A 21401-nucleotide genomic window follows, 5' to 3' on the forward strand; every position below is an offset into this window, starting at 1 on the left:
AAGAAGCTTATCAACTACGGTGTCGTCACGGACTACAAAGGCGGACCACACAATTTTTCAGGATTTATGCAGATCCCAAATACACATCAGCAGGTACCAGAAGGTAAGAAACGTTTATTTTGCATAATATTGCGAAATAAAACGCCAGATAAAGTCTTACCTTATACACACAGCATAATAATACTCCTATGTTGAAGCACATCAAGTGGTGTGGCTTCATAGCTTACCAAAGTCCTACTAAAACAGTTTGACAGATTTGTGAGCGCCGTGTGTAATGTTCTATATTTTCAATGGAACATATAAAATGTTGCTGTTGTTTACTTGAGTCATATTGCCATCATATATTGCAGTCTACACGTATCTCTTATGTTCGACTGCCATCGACTGGTCACACTTATTACACCATGTACCAAATAAAATTGTTTTGAGGTCGGTAAGCAAAACCAGAATTATTCCGTACATTAGGCACACCGGGTTATAAGGCGCACTGTCAAGTTTTGAGGAAAAAAATGATTTTAAGTGCGCCTTATAGTCCGTAAAATACGGTACTTCCCTATTCTAGCATGAAAACATGTCTTCAATATCTGACAGACTCTGTTTGACTGAGATACAAATGGCAGTACTGCCGTGTTACAAACACCATTACACAATTAAGGTATGTAACTTATAGTCTGTGCTCCTAATAAGTGTCATTTAATTGTTTTCCCCTAAAATGTGGTGGGTGCATTTTATATACTGGTGCGCTCTATAGTCCGGAAATTACGGTAGATAATCTTTGACTATGGTTTTTACGGTAGGCTCTTAAAAACAGCAAAGCACTCCTGTTGTATACACTGTAAAAATAACTGCATCATTTACAGTAAAAAAAAAACTGGCAGCCCAGTTGCCAATATTTTAGTGTAAAAGTAACAGTGATACCTTTTTTTCCCAATTACTGTAATGCACTGTAAAAACAACAAACATATTTTTTGGTAAAAAAAAAAAATTGGTAGCTCAATTTCCAGAATTTTAAAATGATAATAATAAACACAGTACATTTTTGGGTAACATTCTGGTGACTGAGCTACCAGTTTGTTCGCCATAAAATCTACAGTTTACAGTGCATTACTGTAAATGGAAAAACAGCACCACTGTTATTTTTACAGTTAAAGTCTGGTGACTGAGCTACTCATTTTTAACCGTAAAATCTACATATTTTTTACACTGTGGTCAAGGCTATTTGTTCCCCTAAAATTCGTAACTATGACCAAATAAATAGAGCAACAATCAAATGTCTACTGTAGAGGACACAGGTTTTTTTCATGAATATACAAAAACAATACTAATAGTGAAGGGAGAAGTTGGGCCCCCCGGTAGTTGAATATCCCTGACAGACTGTAGAGATGTAGAAATGGAGGACTGGGCTTACCGGAAGGATCGGAGCTTCGCACAGTGAGCTCGTATGTCAAATCTGGGAGGAAAGACAAGAAGGTGACACTTTTTTCAAGTAGAAATGACATTTGAACATTTATTATTGTTGGGGCACAACAACTCAGTCCTTGCATAAGGTGTTCTTTTAACAGGATTATTCAGAGCAGTAGTGTCCAAAGTGTGGCCCAGGGTCCATTTGTGACCTGCAGCTAATTTACTAACGGCCTGCGGCACATTCTACAAATACTACATCAAAACTGCAGCTAATTTACTAACGGCACATTCTACAAATACTACATAAAAACTGCAGCTAATTTACTAACGGCACATTCTACAAATACTACATAAAAACTGCAGCTAATTTACTAACGGCCTGCGGCACATTCTACAAATACTACATAAAAACTGCAGCTAATTTACTAACGGCACATTCTACAAATACTACATAAAAACTGCAGCTAATTTACTAACGGCCTGCGGCACATTCTACAAATACTACATAAAAACTGCAGCTAATTTACTAACGGCACATTCTACAAATACTACATAAAAACTGCAGCTAATTTACTAACGGCCTGCGGCACATTCTACAAATACTACATAAAAACTGCAGCTAATTTACTAACGGCCTGCGGCACATTCTACAAATACTACATAAGAACGGCAGCTAATTTACTAACGGCACATTCTACAAATACTACATAAAAACTGCAGCTAATTTACTAACGGCCTGCGGAACATTCTACAAATACTACATAAAAACTGCAGCTAATTTACTAACGGCCTGCGGCACATTCTACAAATACTACATAAAAAAACCCCAAGTTAACTAAAAAAGCGTACAGGTGAAATGTAATGAGAAAAAAGTTGCAATATTGACTCTAATAACACAAAGCTGCCATGAAGGCTGTTTTTCATTTCAAACTATTATTGCCTAAAACATAAATCAAAATCAATGTTGTTCTGAATTATTGAATTATTATTGAAGCCTTGCCTCTTCCTACTCCTAAGCCTTCTTCTTCCTACTCCTTTTCGGACATGTTGTAAAGCGAAATGAGAATTTGCAAGTTATATGATGTATCACATTGTACATGTATGCCTAATCAAAATAAATTGATCAAGGCTCCAATTACTTCACATCAAACATTCCACTTTGTAATATTTTTTGGGGAAAATATTATATATATATTGTGTGTTTGCCTAATAAAAAAACAGTTTTCTTTGGCAAAAGGGCATAGGAAGAAAATTTTAAAAAACCTTATAATCGACCTATAGATTTGAAGTTGATCTAGAGATTTAAATGTTGAAAGCAGAAATTAAAAATATGTATTGACTTATTTTTAATACTTTTATGAGTGCGGCCCTTTTGGATCCGCAATCATTTGTGTGTTTTCTAAACTGTCATTGCTCATAAATAAAATTTAAATCAATGTTATTATGAATTATTGACCTATTTAAGGGGGGGTAAAACTGTTACATATTTTGTGAAAACTGGGTTTTCTTTGACAAAAAGGGCATAAAATATTTTTTTAAAGTGTTTTAACTTTATACCGACAGATCGACTTGAAGCTGATCAATAGATTTAGGCGTTAAAGAATACAAATATATAATAAATATATGACCGGACACGGACCAAACTTGACGAGAGACCTACAGGTTTAAAAAATCTATATATTGTATGGGTTTTGAAAATGAAAAACATTAAAATGCTTTAATTTTGCAGTGTGCTGCCCTCAGTGGCAAAAGTTTGGACACCCCGGATTTAGAGTTTAGAAGAAAATGATAAAGGTAAAGGCATTTGGTTGCTTTAGAGAATGTTCATTGATCCCTGCTTTACTTGTTGTTCAGCATTTATTTTCTTTGCTCAGAATTGTACATTTTTTTCATTTTTTTTATTTATTTTGACTTCAACGGAAAGTGGTCTGATGCCTGTACAGTGCAACCTCCATTTACCAACCCAAACTGCTTTGGTGCACAAACCTTGTCCCAGTGTACTAACATTTCAGCCAACCATTTTGTTCCCGGCAGCATAGCAATTGTTGGCGGGCTGTCATCTCTGTGCTTCAGTCAGTAGAGCAGTGTTGTCATTAGCTCTGTGCTACCTTGTGTGCTTTTTTTAAATTTAATTTAATTTTTATTTTTACAACGTTTCTATAGTTCTGGTAGCTCATATGAATCCAAATAAAGCAATGGACAAGCGATGTGTGGTTTGCAACATTCAGGAAGTATCCAGAGCACTGCCGTTACTGAAGTTCCTCTGCAAGTGTTTCTTCAAGTGCAAAACTGTATTTGAAATGCTGTGAGAGGCATATTAGAGGGTTTACAGCAGGGGTGTCAAACGTACGGCCCGTGGGCCGAGTTTAGACCCGCAAACAGGTTTATGCGGCCCACAAGATAAGTTTGATAAGTATAAAATTAAGCTGAAATTGAAAGAAACTGCTGATTTAAAAGTGTCCACTGGGTGTCGCAATAACAACTCTGTTGGGCAAGCAAACGCTTGATAAGCAAGAGGTACGCAGTAAAGCGCATATAGCTATGGTAACGTGTGACGGTGGCTCCTCCCCTTGAACAAACGCTTGATAAGCAAGAGGTACGCAGTAAAGCGCATATAGCTATGGTAACGTGTGACGGTGGCTCCTCCCCTTGAACAAACGCTTGATAAGCAAGAGGTACGCAGTAAAGCGCATATAGCTATGGTAACGTGTGATGTGGCTCCTCCCCTTGAACAAACGCTTGATAAGCAAGAGGTACGCAGTAAAGCGCATATAGCTATGGTAACGTGTGACGGTGGCTCCTCCCCTTGAACAAACGCTTGATAAGCAAGAGGTACGCAGTAAAGCGCATATAGCTATGGTAACGTGTGACGGTGGCTCCTCCCCTTGAACAAACGCTTGATAAGCAAGAGGTACGCAGTAAAGCGCATATAGCTATGGTAACGTGTGACGGTGGCTCCTCCCCTTGAACAAACGCTTGATAAGCAAGAGGTACGCAGTAAAGCGCATATAGCTATGGTAACGTGTGACGGTGGCTCCTCCCCTTGAACAAACGCTTGATAAGCAAGAGGTACGCAGTAAAGCGCATATAGCTATGGTAACGTGTGACGGTGGCTCCTCCCCTTGAACAAACGCTTGATAAGCAAGAGGTACGCAGTAAAGCGCATATAGCTATGGTAACGTGTGACGGTGGCTCCTCCCCTTGAACAAACGCTTGATAAGCAAGAGGTACGCAGTAAAGCGCATATAGCTATGGTAACGTGTGACGGTGGCTCCTCCCCTTGAACAAACGCTTGATAAGCAAGAGGTACGCAGTAAAGCGCATATAGCTATGGTAACGTGTGATGTGGCTCCTCCCCTTGAACAAACGCTTGATAAGCAAGAGGTACGCAGTAAAGCGCATATAGCTATGGTAACGTGTGACGGTGGCTCCTCCCCTTGAACAAACGCTTGATAAGCAAGAGGTACGCAGTAAAGCGCATATAGCTATGGTAACGTGTGACGGTGGCTCCTCCCCTTGAACAAACGCTTGATAAGCAAGAGGTACGCAGTAAAGCGCATATAGCTATGGTAACGTGTGACGGTGGCTCCTCCCCTTGAACAAACGCTTGATAAGCAAGAGGTACGCAGTAAAGCGCATATAGCTATGGTAACGTGTGATGTGGCTCCTCCCCTTGAACAAACGCTTGATAAGCAAGAGGTACGCAGTAAAGCGCATATAGCTATGGTAACGTGTGACGGTGGCTCCTCCCCTTGAACAAACGCTTGATAAGCAAGAGGTACGCAGTAAAGCGCATATAGCTATGGTAACGTGTGACGGTGGCTCCTCCCCTTGAACAAACGCTTGATAAGCAAGAGGTACGCAGTAAAGCGCATATAGCTATGGTAACGTGTGACGGTGGCTCCTCCCCTTGAACAAACGCTTGATAAGCAAGAGGTACGCAGTAAAGCGCATATAGCTATGGTAACGTGTGACGGTGGCTCCTCCCCTTGAACAAACGCTTGATAAGCAAGAGGTACGCAGTAAAGCGCATATAGCTATGGTAACGTGTGACGGTGGCTCCTCCCCTTGAACAAATGAAATGCAAAACCTGCAGTTTTAGGTCTTCTGCTTCGAACACATTGAGTGTAACTCAACCATCTTCAACAGTTTCTACCTCCGTGTGTGTAGTTTGTTGAGTTAGCACAAGATTAATACCTGGACATGACAAATGAGGTATTTCATACCTAGAGTTTATTTGTTTTGTTCAATACCAGAGAGGCTGTGACTTCATGTTTATTGGCTTTGTAGATACATTGAGACGAAGTCTGAGTGTGTTGAGTTGTTCAAACCTCAGAATTTGAAGTGTTTTGTCAAGAGGATTATTTGTGATTTGTGTATTTTCAGAATGTGCTTGTTCTATTTTTGGCCAAAGTAAAACAAGGAAAACAGTCTGAATTTGTCTTTGTTTTTAAGTTATCATGCCATGATTTTACCAGTCCGGCCCACCTGGGAATAGATTTTCCTCCATGTGGCCCCTGAGCTAAAGTGAGTTTGACACATACGGTTTAGATCCTCAAAAATAGGCATTTTTTAAATAGGCGCATCCATTATTAATGGCTTCTCACCATTCAAAGAGAGTACAACAGGACCCCATAACAGATTGAGCGTCCACTATTTGTCTTATTCCTCTATCAGTTTGCAGATGTGTCATACAGTTCCAAAGCATTTACTTACTAAAGGAGATTCCAAAAGTAAGGTGGAGGAGAAGAATCACCTGTGCATTGCTGCTGTAGTCGGCGGATCTCTGCATGCAGCCCCTTCAGTGTGTTGGCGTGGTCCTGCTGGAGGAAGAGCAGGTTTTTCTGGGCGCTGTGCAGCTGATTCTCCAGCGGGACGTTGGCTGATGCCATGGCTACTCCCATCCACATACGCCAGGGGAAACAGGACAAATAGGGTGACGTCAGGTACATATTATGGCACATGAAAAATAATCATTACTGAAAATATAAGCAAGCCTACTAAGCATAAACAATGACTCTTCTCCATTTGAATGTAATGACACCTGAGGATAGGCTCCTCCCACCTCCAAAGATATGCACCTGGGGGTAGGCCCCTCCCACCTCCAAAGACATGCACTTGGGGATAGGCCCCTCCCACCTCCAAAGACATGCACCTGGGGATAGGCCCCTCCCACCTCCAAAGACATGCACCTGGGGATAGGCCCCTCCCACCTCCAAAGACATGCACCTGGGGATAGGCCCCTCCCACCTCCAAAGACATGCACCTGGGGATAGGCCCCTCCCACCTCCAAAGATATGCACCTGGGGATAGGCCCCTCCCACCTCCAAAGACATGCACCTGGGGATAGGCCCCTCCCACCTCCAAAGACATGCACCTGGGGATAGGCCCCTCCCACCTCCAAAGACATGCACCTGGGGATAGGTTGATTGGCAACACTAAAAATGTTGTCTATCTATCTGTGTTGGCCATGTGATGAGGTGGTGACTTGTCCAGGGTGTAACCCGCCTTCCGCCCGAATGCAGCTGAGATAGGCTACGGCACTCCCCGCGACCCCGAAAGAGACAAGCAGTAGAAAATGGATGGATGGACACAGGCAGGTCAGTGAGCGTCAACAATGAACCAGGACTGGACATTGGCCTCTTTGTCAACCGTGTAACAACTTCATACAAAACTATTATTATAGTTTACAGTCGTGGTCAAAAGTTGACATACACTTGTAAAGAACATCGTGTCATGGCTGTCTTGACTTTACAATCATTTCTACAACTCTTATTTTTTTTCTGATAGAGTGATTGGAGCACATACTTGTTGGTCATAAAAAACATTCATGAAGTTTGGTTAAGAATTTGGAGGTAATCCTCCCTTTTCATTGTCCCATTGACTCTCTGTAAAGCAGCAGTTCCATTGGCAGCAAAACAGGCCCAGAGCATAATCAATCAATCAATCAATTATATTTTATATAGCGCTTTTCTCTAGTGACTCAAAGCGCTTTACATAGTGAAACCCAATATCTAAGTTACATTTAAACCAGTGTGGGTGGCACTGAGAGCAGGTGGGTAAAGTGTCTTGCCCAAGGACACAACGGCAGTGACTAGGATGGCGGAAGCGGGGATCGAACCTGCAACTCTCAAGTTGCTGGCACGGCCGCTCTACCAACCGAGCTATACTACCACCACCATGCTTGACAGTAGGGATGGTGTTCCTGGGATTAAAGGCCTCACCTTTTCTCCTCCAAACATATTGCTGGGTATTGTGGCCAAACAGCTCCATTTTTGTTTCATCTGACATCACATGGACAAAGATAAGACCTTCTGGAGCAAAGTTCTGTGGTCAGATGAAACAAAAATGGAGCTGTTTGGCCACAATACCCATTATGTTCTTTACAAGTTGTGGAGAGGCGGGGCCGGCGAGCCAGCAGCGAGGCAGGGCACGCCGAGGCCCGGCCCAAGATGGCGGCAAGGAGGCGTGGACGGCGAGCGAGCGGCGAGGCGGGGCGCGTCGGGAGCGACGCCGCAATCGTGCCCAGGTGCGCGATCCGATCATCCAATCTCCTCTCGCTGAAGAAAAGGGGAGCAGCAGAGAGAGATGAGAAGGAGGCTGGAAGGAGCCAACGAAAAGCTGACGCGGAGCGAGAGAGGAGGAGAGCCCGAGACGACGAGCGAGCGAGCGGAGGAGAGGAGCTGAAAAGCGACCGGGACTGAGGTTTTGTTTGGAAAATAAAACAAACGTCAAACTGCTCAGAGATGTCTCTATTTGATGGTCCATGGAACCCACAAGACGGCTTGAGTCCGTCACACAAGTGTATGTAGACTTTGGACCACCACTGTATATGTATAATGTGTATACCTGCTATTTCCCTGCCATTGTCTGTATTAACTAGAATAATGCTGTTTGCTATGTGTGGATGTAGCTGAACAACTCATAGATGATGTCCTCCGTCACACAAGTGTATGTAGACTTTGGACCACCACTGTATATGTATAATGTTGTGTATACGTGCTATTTCCCTGCCATTGTCTGTATTAACCAGAATAATGCTGTTTGCTATGTGTGGATGTAGCTGAACAACTCATAGATGATGTCCTCCGTCACACAAGTGTATGTAGACTTTGGACCACCACTGTATATGTATAATGTTGTGTATACCTGCTATTTCCCTGCCATTGTCTGTATTAACTAGAATAATGCTGTTTGCTATGTGTGGATGTAGCTGAACAACTCATAGATGATGTCCTCCGTCACACAAGTGTATGTAGACTTTGGACCACCACTGTATATGTATAATGTTGTGTATACCTGCTATTTCCCTGCCATTGTCTGTATTAACCAGAATAATGCTGTTTGCTATGTGTGGATGTAGCTGAACAACTCATTGCTCTTCTTCTTTTGTCTCAGACTGCTTGAGACTAAGCCCCGCGACCCCAAAAAGGGACAAGCGGTAGAAAATGGATGGATGGATGGAAACTGACTGGACAGCCGCTCTGCTGGTTGCAGCTGAGTATTGCACTCAATTTTGCCTCAAGAGGTCATTAACCAACAATCAATTCCACATAATTGACAAAATCATTATGCCCCTCCCTAAAATAAACACACAAAAGGGAAGCCCAGTCTTTAAGAAAACTTACTATTCTTTCAACCCCCAACACCATTTAGTGGATGTCCATGTCTCCAAAAAGCATTATCATCATCTACCAGGAACAAAATAAAGTGGGTGCGGCATTTTTTTTAAATTGATCTTTGTAAGATGTCTCATGGGAGCAAGTAAAGCGTCTTTTAGTCTACATTCCTCTCGTGTGCTTCCAGAACATCCCAAGTCCTTGCACTCTAAATAATGCCAGCAACATGCTCATGCCTTTCACATAATGAAGAGGAAAAGGGAATCATATAAAAAGCAAAACCCAGAGAAAAAGGGCAGCTATCGGTGAGCCATACAGGCAGAGGAGATCATCCATTATTGATGAGTAATGTGCCATCCTTCCGGTAAAGGCTGCCAGTGCGAGTATGGCTCTCATCCCAGCCCTTTCCTAGAATAGCTTGGATTGCTTTCCATTTTTGCAACGGTATGACCTCAGTCAGCAAGAACATGAGTCATGCCATTACATGAAGGTGACAGCGGACTGAAATAATTAAACGCGGGAGGTTGGAGCTGGAAGATAATGAAAGTAGTGTGGGGGTGAATGCAGAAACAGACATAGGCTTCTGTTCAAAAAGCTACTGAATGTTCCAGATAAAACATAAATAATGAATGAACTGCAGCCGCATAGAACATTAGCCATCCTCGTCTTAGCACTATCAGATGCAGTCCAATCCTTATACCGACAAATATGCTAATTGAGCGCTGTTACTGTAGGGCTGCACATACAAATGTCATCATGTGATATTAATTACTAAGTGTTGACATGTTTTATTTGAGCTGCATCACAAACACACTGCACCGTGTCTTCCTCACTATCACCATGCCCCACCGAGCCTCGCCATCCATGACGAGTTGGCCGCGCCGCCCAGGAAGGCGAGGCTCACTGGCTATCAGTTCAAAAGAGGAGCAATTGCATTATGTCATGGATTTTTATTTTGCCTTTATTACCCTAATACATGTACTTTGATCACTTCTATTAAAAAGTCAACCCATCAATTGTCCTTGCAAGACTTCCCATGAGACTGTCAAAAAGACCATTGGGAGTTTATTTAACCTTAAAGGGGAAGTGCACTTTCATTCACAATCGTTATGCGAGACAATCACACATATGTTTTTCTTGTTTTGATTCATTCTGACTCGTAAAAACAACGGAGGTAATGGGATTCGCTCTATTCCGCCCAAAGCGCTCTAAAAAAAAATCCAAATACCTCAGTTTTAAATACACACTAAGTGCATATGTAATGTGGTAAAACAGCCACGTTCATTGTGTAATATTGATGTGTTTTGCTCATTTTACACATACATCCATGCAATCATTTTACAGACACATCACAACGTTTGCTATTTGCTTCAACAACAACAACTCCTCCTAATCATGGCAGACTCCAGGAGAGCCAAAAACGACAACTTTGGGACAAATGATGATCAGAACTAGAGGTGGGAATTTCTGGCCACCTCTCTTCAGGATTCAGGAGCTACGATTCGATTAAAAAACGATTATTGATGCATCTTTAATTTATGTATATTGGTGCAGTTTTACATTTCTTTTTGTTTCACTAAATAAGCGTTTATCACTTGTAACTTAAAAAAAACAACAATTCATTTGTAGTAAGAAACAGCTAAATTAATTCCCACATTTATTAAATTCATAAAAATGTGTGTAAAACTGGACCATAAGTGCCCGATAGTAAAGGAGCTGCTCGGATCTCTCGGTGAGGTAGCTCGCTGCAGTCAGACAAGTTTTTCCTTCCTTATTTTATTTACAGAAAATAAATTGATCTTCGATTATTGACGTATACTAATTGATTGAATACACGGACTATAAATTATATGACTTTGAATATGATGTTGACCCAGAAAACCATCTGTTCAACTCAATCAATGCTACTTGTGACTACTATACCGAGGAACAATTTAATGATAATGTTAGTTTAGATAATACATTTTCTTTAATACATTCCAACTGTAGAAGCTTATATGCAAATTTCTCAAAGATTGACGAATATTTGAAGACTCAAAATGGCAAATTCCAAATAATAGCAGTTTTTGAAACATGGATCGATAAAGACAGAGGTATCGATTTCTCCATTGATGGGTATGAGTTGTATCAGAGTAGTAGAAGAAAGAAGAAGCCCTGTTTGTTGACTGTGACTTGAAATGCAGAGCAGTTGAATGTGTGACAGTGGTAATTGATGATTTATTTGAATGTGTAACTGTGGAGGTAGACACAGAAAAGAAGAGAAATGTTATTGTCACATGTTTATATAGGACACCTGGGTCTAAGGTACAAGCATTTAATGATCATTTGGAAGAATTATTGTGTAAGGTCAAGGAAAAGAAAACATTCATCATGTCTGGCAACTATAACAGACCTGCTAAGCTCACCCAGAAATAAATCAACAAGAGACTTCTTGGATGTGGTATATAGTAGAGGGCTTTACCCATTGATCACCAAACCCAGAAGAATAACAACAAATTGTGCAACGTTAATCAATCACATCTTCATAAATGTCATAGAAAATAATATAAAAAGTGGACCAGTAATTAATGATATAAGTGACCACTTACCCGGGTTTCTTATGACTGTCAAATGTATAGAAAGAGGGAGGAAAAAACCCATAGGTATGTAAGGAAAAGGACTGAAGAGGCAATAAATAAGTTTAGGAAGGACTTATATGAATCAGACTGGAATGAGGTGTATGTGGGAGAGGCAAATGCTGCATATGAGGCTTTTCTTAATATACATTTATCATTGTATGAAAAGCATTGTCCGAATGTATGGAAACAAAGAGACAGCTACAATAAAAAGCCTTGGATTATAAAGGGACTACAGAATGCTTGTAAAAAGAAAAAACAACTTTATAGAGACTTCATAAAAGTAAGAACAAAGGATGCTGAAACGAAATATAAGGTTTACAAAAACAAATTGATACCAATAATGAGACAAGCTAAGAAAGAATATTATAATAATTTACTAGAAAAATGAAAAACAATATCAAAGGAACTTGGAATATTCTGAACAAGGTAATAGGAAAAACATTGGGGCCTACAAACTCACCAAGCCTTTGAAGTGGTGAATGGATTCAATTCTTTTTTGTGTGAATGTTGGACCCAAATTGTCAGAGAGTATTGGAGAACATGAAGATATACAGAGTGGAAGCAAAGTGCTACAGGCCATGCTTCTAGGAGATGTTAGTGAAAATTAAATTGTATCGATGGTAACAAAAGTGAAAAAATAAGACAACAGACAGTGATGGTATAGACATGATACTTGTGAAAAAAGACTATTAACTGTATCATCAAACCTATTTGTTATGTTTTTAATCTTTCTTTTCAAACAGGGACCTTTCCAAATAGAACGAAGGTAGCAAAGGTAATTCCACTCTTTAAAACGGGAGATAAACATAGATTTACTAATTACAGACCAGTGGCACTGCTGTCACAATTTTCTAAAATAATTGAAAAAATATTGTAGAAAAATTAGACAGTTTTATTGAAAATAACATGCTGTTGAGTGAGAGCCAGTATGGATTCCGGACCAATAGATCCACTGCTTCAGCTGTAATGAATATAATGGAGGATATAGCAACAGCTACTGATAAGAAATACACACTATAGGGCTGTTTATCCATCTTAAAAAAGCATTTGACACTATAGATCATTCTATATTATTGTCCAAGTTGCATTCATTTGGTGTGAGAGGAGTAGTTGTAGACTGGCTAAGAAGTTATTTAGATAATAGACAAGAGTTTGTGGATTTTGTGGGTAATACATCTGAACAAATGAGGATTGAATGTGGAATTCCACAAGGTTCGGTTTTGGGACCAAAATTGTTTATTTTATATATTAATGATATATGTGAGGTATCAAAGTTATTGAAATGTGTATTATTTGCGGACGACACCGACTTTTATAGTTCGGGACATGACTTAAAAGCGTTATCAAACATTATTGAACAGGAAATGATTAAATTTAAGAGATGGTTTGATGTCAATAAATTATCATTAAATGTAAAAAAAACAAAGTTCATGATTTTTTGTAAGAGGAAAAGGGAGAAAGGATCAAACTGTCAATAGATGGAATTGATATTGAAAGGGTTTCTGAACTTAGATTTTTAGGAGTGATACTGGATGACGGTCTGACATGGAGATCTCATATTGCACATGTACGGAAAAAGATGTCTAAGAGTATTTTTATATTAAATAAGGTCAAATATGTGTTAGATTATAGGGCAATGCGTATATTGTATTGTGCACTTATATTGCCATATATCAGCTACTGTGTGGAAGTGTGGGGGAACACATATAAGAGTAACATAAAGTGTGGGGGAACACATAAGAGTAACATAAAGTGTGGGGGAACACATAAGAGTAACATAAAGTGTGGGGGAACACATATAAGAGTAACATAAAGTGTGGGGGAACACATAAGAGTAACATAAAGTGTGGGGGAACACATAAGAGTAACATAAAGTGTGGGGGAACACATATAAGAGTAACATAAAGTGTGGGGGAACACATAAGAGTAACATAAAGTGTGGGGGAACACATAAGAGTAACATAAAGTGTGGGGGAACACATATAAGAGTAACAAAGTGTGGGGGAACACATATAAGAGTAACATAAAGTGTGGGGGAACACATATGAGTAACATAAAGTGTGGGGGAACACATAAGAGTAACATAAAGTGTGGGGGAACACATAAAAGAGTAACATAAAGTGTGGGGGAACACATAAAAGAGTAACATAAAGTGTGGGGGAACACAAGAGTAACATAAAGTGTGGGGGAACACATACGAGTAACATAAAGTGTGGGGGAACACATATAAGAGTAACATAAAGTGTGGGGGAACACATATAAGAGTAACAAAGTGTGGGGGAACACATAAGAGTAACATAAAGGCATTGTATCAACTACAGAAAAGAGCTACAATGATTATTCATAAAGCAGATTAACTAGAACACACTAACATATTATTTCTTAATTCTGGTTTATTTAAACTACAGGAGCTAGTAAGTCTACAGACATTATGTGTCATGTTTAAGGCTAAAAGTAAAACATTACCAGCAAATTTACAAAAAATATTTGTCATCACTTGTGAGAATGAAGAGCATAGAAGAAAAGGTAATTTTAAACATCAATATTCAAGGACAACTTTAAAACAAATGTGTATATCAGTGGTGGGGGTTAAACTATGGAATTGTCTTTACAATGAGATAAAAGATTGTAGAAATCTATTCCAATTGAAAAAAATATATAAATACAGAACAATAAGATCATATGGACAGCCGTAAGTGTCTACATTTTGCTTTATATTTATTATTTTACTTATTTTTTGTCTGGTTTTGTATCATCCCGTGAGGTGTATATTTGTTCGGTTTGTACTTCATAAAGTTTTGCACCTGTTTTTTTTGTGTGTTTTTTGTTTGTTTTCATTATATTTGGATGTATTTGTTTGGTTTGTATGCTTGTGAATCTGGGCTATCCATTAAGTAGACTACTTATTATGTTGAAGGGGGCAGGAAATATAAGATTTTCTTCATCCTGTTCCTTCTCAAGCATAGGTGTGTAAATATGTGTTTAGTTGCTTAAGTTTAATTGTCTATTGATCAAAAATGCACATCAATGAAGGAGATAAATACAAATGAAATGAAATGAAATTCTATAATCATCCATGTCCGAATTGCAAGGCATCTAAAAATGGAATATTTCCCCACATCTAAACATACAGAGGATGAGCAACAAGTTTTAGAAGCTGAGTGATAACCAGATCCCGCTTTAGTGAAACAACACTCAGCAAATAATGTAGCACTATTGCTGAATGCTGAACAAGAAATACAAACTACGAACATAACAGATAAAAAACACGTACAACCAAGTTTCATAAAACACGCGTTACTACATTTGACACACAATGTACTTTGTTGCCAGAAGAAACATTCATTTCTGTTCTGGATTTTTAAGAGCAATGTTATTTCTATTTGAGTGTTTAAATATGAATGTTTCTCCCATTTTAATTTGAAAAGTTTTCAAAATGTTTTTTAATTGATAAAAGGTCAATTGATTGTTCACTTGTTTCACGTCTGGTTTACGTGACGTTATGCAAATTTACTTCCTGTTGTAGACAACTTCATCTTTGTTAATAAAGTTGTAAAAAAAAAACACAAACCATTGTTTTGTTTCTCTGAGTATTCTTTTCTAAGAGAGCCCAGCCTGTGGGTTCAATGTGCACAATTAAATAGCTTAGATACTCAGACAGGATGTGTTTACATACGTTTAGACTGGGGTATGTCCTTGCTAGCACTAGTCGGTCCGTCAGTTAATTGAAGTGCAGCTATCAATCACCTTTTTTCCATCATTTTAATTTAACCGTCTGAGGTTTTGCCGCGGTTATCATTAATACTGTTTGTTACATCCAGTTCAAAAGGATGTTTTCAAAACCACCCCAATCTGAAAATCACACTCAATTTATACCTTTAAAAACACGAAGCTGTAAAAATGTAATGCTAACAATACAAAGCACATAAGCAGCATCAAAACGTATACATTTGATTGGCACAGTCTAGTAAACATTTTAAACACAGTGGTACATTCGTTTTCGTATAATTCTGTTTTCCATTCAAATGTTCTTGCCTCAGTTTTCCTATGCCGTCTTGACTATGGTACGGCCACATATTGCACGTTGCTCGCCTATCATTCCGCAGAAATTAGTGCCCGAACAAAGAATCATTCTCTGTGCTTTCTTTTAATTAGGTACGAAACAAGCCACCATGGTGCCAAAGAAAGTTGCTAGTCCCTGCGCTTTGATAAAGAAGGTGAAAGAACTTGAGGCTAAGTGTAAAGGTGGCATCGTCGTGCCTCTCACTTAATCACTGTCTTTGCCAAAAAAAAAAAAAAGGTTATTAAAGTGATGTTAAATATTAATTTGTCCATTTCATCATCATGTATTTTGCATTGTTTTCTGCATGTAACAATCTTCTCAATAAAATGTGTTTTGGGTTAATAGGTTAGTGCGGGGGTCAGCAACCCGCATGCGGCTCTTTAGCACCAGCCTTGTGGCTCTCTGGAGCTTTTTCAAAAATGTATGAAAATGGAAAAAGATGAGCAAAAAATATATTTTTTGTTTTAATATGGTTTCTGTAGGAGGACAAACATGACACAAACCTTCCTAATTGTTAGAAATCTCACTGTTTATATTAAACATGCTTCACTGATTAGAGTATTTGGCGAACGACGTTTTGTCCGACTCATTTTGGCGGTCCTTGAACTCACCGTAGTTTGTTTACATTTACAACTTTCTCCGACTTTCTAAGACGTGTTTTATGTCACTTCTTTTATGTCTCATTTTGTCCACCAGACTTTTAATGCTGTGCGAGAATTCACAAAGGTGATCTTTGTTGATGTTATTGACTTGTTGGAGTGCTAATCAGACATATTTGGTCAGTGCATGACTGCAAGCTATTCCATGCTAGCATGCTATTTAGGCTAGCTGTATGTACATATTGCCTCATTATGCCTCGTTTGTAGCTATATTTGAGCTCATTTAATTTCCTTGAAGTCCTCTTGATTTGATTTATATGTGCATGTGTCATGACACATTATCTGTATGTAATATTGTCTGCATTTCTCATAGTTGTTTGTGTGCCATGTTGTTCCAGACCCCATCTATACCTTTGGCCATTAAAAGCCAGTCATTTCCAGGAGTTATCTCACCTTCTGAGTAGCCTCTGATTTACTAATGTTTTCTAATGTTGTAAAATTGTGTAGAATAAATATTACATTTCAACATTTCTTTCAACAAAGATTTGCGTCAGCCTATAACACATAGTCATTTTGATAGTAGGCTAATATAGCTAATATAGACACTTACATCAAGTGTTGCCTTCATTATAACACTTATACAAGACTTGTAAAGTCATTTTGATAGTAGGCTAATATAGCTAATATAGACACTTACATCAAGTGTTGCCTTCATTATAACACTTATATAAGACTTGTAAAGTCATTTTGATAGTAGGCTAATATAGCTAATATAGACACTTACATCAAGTGTTGCCTTCATTATAACACTTATACAAGGCTTTACATTTTTTGCGGCTCCAGACAGATTTTCTTTTTGTATTTTCGATTCAATATGGCTCTTTCAACATTTTGGGTTGTGCCTCCACACAAAGTGTATTGAGCGTGTGCGTGCTTGTTGCCAGGGGGAAGAGGCAGGCCATGAGGCAGCAAGTACCCCTGCCTCAAAGTAGGGGGCGATATATTGTCAACTTGCCTCAGCAGTACTCTGACTGGCCTCACTTGGAGAAGTGCTAGCAGACACATGTCTCTCCAGCGGAAGCCAGACTTTTTTTCTTTTTAAACTGTATTTATAACAAACATGGTATTTTTATTAGAGTAAGCCAGCGTTTGTGGGTGTTTTTTGTCAGATGCAAAAATATTGTTTTATTGCTTGGAATTAAATTGAATGAAATGAATGTGTGCCAATGTGGAGGATTATATACTGCATCCAAGACGAAATACTTCTCTAAACTGGACTTGAAGACAAAATGAATGTGATCATACAAAGTACGCTTTAATGGAGGATAGCTACTGCTGCTTCAGATACAAATACAGAAAGGTAAGATACACTCACAATACTTCATTTATTTTGTTAAAAGCAAATGGGACCAACAAGTATTTAATAACAACGTTATCAAATACGTTTTGGACCCATTTATCATATCATATCACCATTATGATAACATTTGTATGAAAGCAAAGTACTCCCTTCTTTTTCCTGTGACTAATGTGCAACAACCTTCATCAACAATGATCTGAGCTGCACACAAAGAAATAAAACCTCCAAAAGTATCCATGCCTCACCTGGTGTTTAGTTCACCGCACGTCACTGGTCCATACACTTCTTAGAGTGGATTCCCTCGATCGAACACTCTGTCTGTGTTTACAAGCTGCCTTTGAAGGCTGCCTACTTCGCAGTGCACTTCAAGTTTCAGCACCTGCATTGCGGACAGCACCCAAGCCCGCGAGTGACGTTGCAGCAGCACATCCTCAGCATCAAACTACATCCTCAGCATCAAACTACATGCTCAGCATCAAACTACATCCTCAGCATCAAACTACATCCTCAGCATCAAACTACATCCTCAGCATCAAACTACATCCTCAGCATCAAACTACATGCTCAGCATCAAACTACATCCTCAGCATCAAACTACATCCTCAGCATCAAACTACATCCTCAGCATCAAACTACATGCTCAGCATCAAACTACATCCTCAGCATCAAACTACATGCTCAGCATCAAACTACATCCTCAGCATCAAACTACATGCTCAGCATCAAACTACATCCTCAGCATCAAACTACATCCTCAGCATCAAACTACATCCTCAGCATCAAACTACATCCTCAGCATCAAACTACATCCTCAGCATCAAACTACATGCTCAGCATCAAACTACATCATCAGCATCAAACTACATCCTCAGCATCAAACTGCATCCTCAGCATCAAACTACATCCTCAGCATCAAACTACATGCTCAGCATCAAACTACATCCTCAGCATCAAACTACATCCTCAGCATCAAACTACATCCTCAGCATCAAACTACATCCTCAGCATCAAACTACATGCTCAGCATCAAACTACATCCTCAGCATCAAACTACATCCTCAGCATCAAACTACATCCTCAGCATCAAACTACATGCTCAGCATCAAACTACATCCTCAGCATCAAACTACATGCTCAGCATCAAACTACATCCTCAGCATCAAACTACATGCTCAGCATCAAACTACATCCTCAGCATCAAACTACATCCTCAGCATCAAACTACATCCTCAGCATCAAACTACATCCTCAGCATCAAACTACATCCTCAGCATCAAACTACATGCTCAGCATCAAACTACACCCTCAGCATCAAACTACATCCTCAGCATCAAACTACATCCTCAGCATCAAACTGCATCCTCAGCATCAAACTACATGCTCAGCATCAAACTGCATGCTCAGCATCAAACTGCATCCTCAGCATCAAACTACATCATCAGCATCAAACTACATCATCAGCATCAAACTACATCCTCAGCATCAAACTGCATCCTCAGCATCAAACTACATGCTCAGCATCAAACTACATGCTCAGCATCAAACTGCATCCTCAGCATCAAACTGCATCCTCAGCATCAAACTGCATCCTCAGCATCAAACTGCATGCTCAGCATCAAACTACATGCTCAGCATCAAACTACATGCTCAGCATCAAACTGCATCCTCAGCATCAAACTGCATGCTCAGCATCAAACTACATGCTCAGCATCAAACTACATCCTCAGCATCAAACTACATGCTCAGCATCAAACTATATCCTCAGCATCAAACTGCATCCTCAGCATCAAACTGCATCCTCAGCATCAAACTACATCCTCAGCATCAAACTACATCCTCAGCATCAAACTACATCCTCAGCATCAAACTGCATCCCCAGCATCAAACTACATCCTCAGCATCAAACTACATCCTCAGCATCAAACTACATCCTCAGCATCAAACTGCATCCTCAGCATCAAACTGCATCCTCAGCATCAAACTGCATCCTCAGCATCAAACTGCATCCTCAGCATCAAACTACATCCTCAGCATCAAACTGCATGCTCAGCATCAAACTATATCCTCAGCATCAAACTACATCCTCAGCATCAAACTATATCCTCAGCATCAAACTACATGCTCAGCATCAAACTGCATGCTCAGCATCAAACTATATCCTCAGCATCAAACTACATGCTCAGCATCAAACTACATCCTCAGCATCAAACTACATGCTCAGCATCAAACTACATGCTCAGCATCAAACTACATCCTCAGCATCAAACTACATGCTAGCCCTGCTAAACTAAACCCTCCACCAGCATCAAACTACATGCTAGCCCTGCTAAACTAAATGAATAACCTACCGCCTCCTGTTTTTCTTCATCGGTGTTGACAAGGCACCACCTGAAATTAGTACATTGTTTCTTTTTACAATTAATGTTGCGTTCAATTCTATGAGAATTTAGACACACACAACTATCTTTTATTCAGGCCGTTTCTCAGCCATAAACACTGCCTGGACGTCAATGCCAAATTGGAATACAATAAGCCATCAATCAATCAATCAATGTTTATTTATATAGCCCTAAATCACAAGTGTCTCAAAGGGCTGCACAAGCCACAACGACATACTCGGTACAGATACCACACAATAAGCTCCATTTAAAGCCAACAATAGCAAATTGGAAGACATTTAAAGGCAACAATAGCAAATTGGAAGACATTTAAAGCCAAGAATAGCAAATTGGAAGACATTTAAAGGCAACAATAGCAAATTGGAAGACATTTAAAGCCAAGAATAGCAAATTGGAAGACATTTAAAGGCAACAATAGCAAATTGGAAGACATTTAAAGCCAAGAATAGCAAATTGGAAGACATTTAAAGGCAACAATAGCAAATTGGAAGACATTTAAAGCCAAGAATAGCAAATTGGAAGACATTTAAAGGCAACAATAGCAAATTGGAAGACATTTAAAGCCAAGAATAGCAAATTGGAAGACATTTAAAGCCAACAATAGCAAATTGGAAGACATTTAAAGGCAACAATAGCAAATTGGAAGACATTTAAAGCCAAGAACAGCAAATTGGAAGACATTTAAAGGCAAGAATAGCAAATTGGAAGACATTTAAAGGCAACAATAGCAAATTGGAAGACATTTAAAGCCAAGAATAGCAAATTGGAAGACATTTAAAGCCAACAATAGCAAATTGGAAGACATTTAAAGCCAACAATAGCAAATTGGAAAACATTTAAAGCCAAGAACAGCAAATTGGAAGACATTTAAAGGCAAGAATGGAAGACATGTTTGAATGGAGCAAGCTAGCTGTGATAGCGCTAGCTTTAGCAGGCGGCTAAGGACAATGTAGCCCCTTCGCGTGCTTACCTTGTGACTACAAACAAGGCGGCTGTTGACGGGAGACGGTAAAGCTGCGGAGGAACGCACGGACGGACGGACGGACGGAAGCCACCGGCGGCTGACTTTCAGGACGCTGCGCCTCGCCTCGCCTCGCCTCGCCTCGCCTGCGTCAAGTCGCTGTCATCTCCCTAAGCGACAAGGCTAAATAAAGAGATGCATGATGGGAAATGCAACAGGAACCGTATCGGCTCGATGATAACGTTCCCTCAAGACTATTCGTATTCGACATTCACTCGCAACAATACACACATGAATACATGGAGGTAAAACCACAAATTATATTGACTTTTCTTTTTTTACCGACCTGCATATGTTTAGCGTCAAGCGGCGTCATTG

At 39.5% G+C, this 21401-nt stretch overlaps 1 protein-coding gene across 2 annotated transcripts in view; it reads right to left on the reverse strand.

Moving 5' to 3' along the window:
- Positions 1-21193, reverse strand: part of ccdc92 (coiled-coil domain containing 92) — a 27009-nt gene extending 5816 nt beyond the window's left edge. Inside the window, exons 1-3 of one of the 2 annotated variants that reach the window (XM_062049731.1) lie at positions 21033-21193; positions 6161-6298; positions 1409-1450 (exon numbers count right to left, since the gene is read on the reverse strand). In XM_062049731.1, the coding sequence (XP_061905715.1) occupies positions 1409-1450; positions 6161-6296 (178 nt within the window). In that variant the 5' untranslated portion in view covers positions 6297-6298; positions 21033-21193. Of the gene's footprint in view, positions 1-1408; positions 1451-6160; positions 6299-17908; positions 18049-21032 lie in introns of those variants that run through there. The other variant, XM_062049732.1, reaches the window with a different exon arrangement.
- Between the last annotated feature and the right edge of the window lie 208 nt (positions 21194-21401).

This window comes from Entelurus aequoreus, linkage group LG06 (assembly GCF_033978785.1).
Source record: "Entelurus aequoreus isolate RoL-2023_Sb linkage group LG06, RoL_Eaeq_v1.1, whole genome shotgun sequence".
NCBI lineage: Eukaryota > Metazoa > Chordata > Actinopteri > Syngnathiformes > Syngnathidae > Entelurus > Entelurus aequoreus.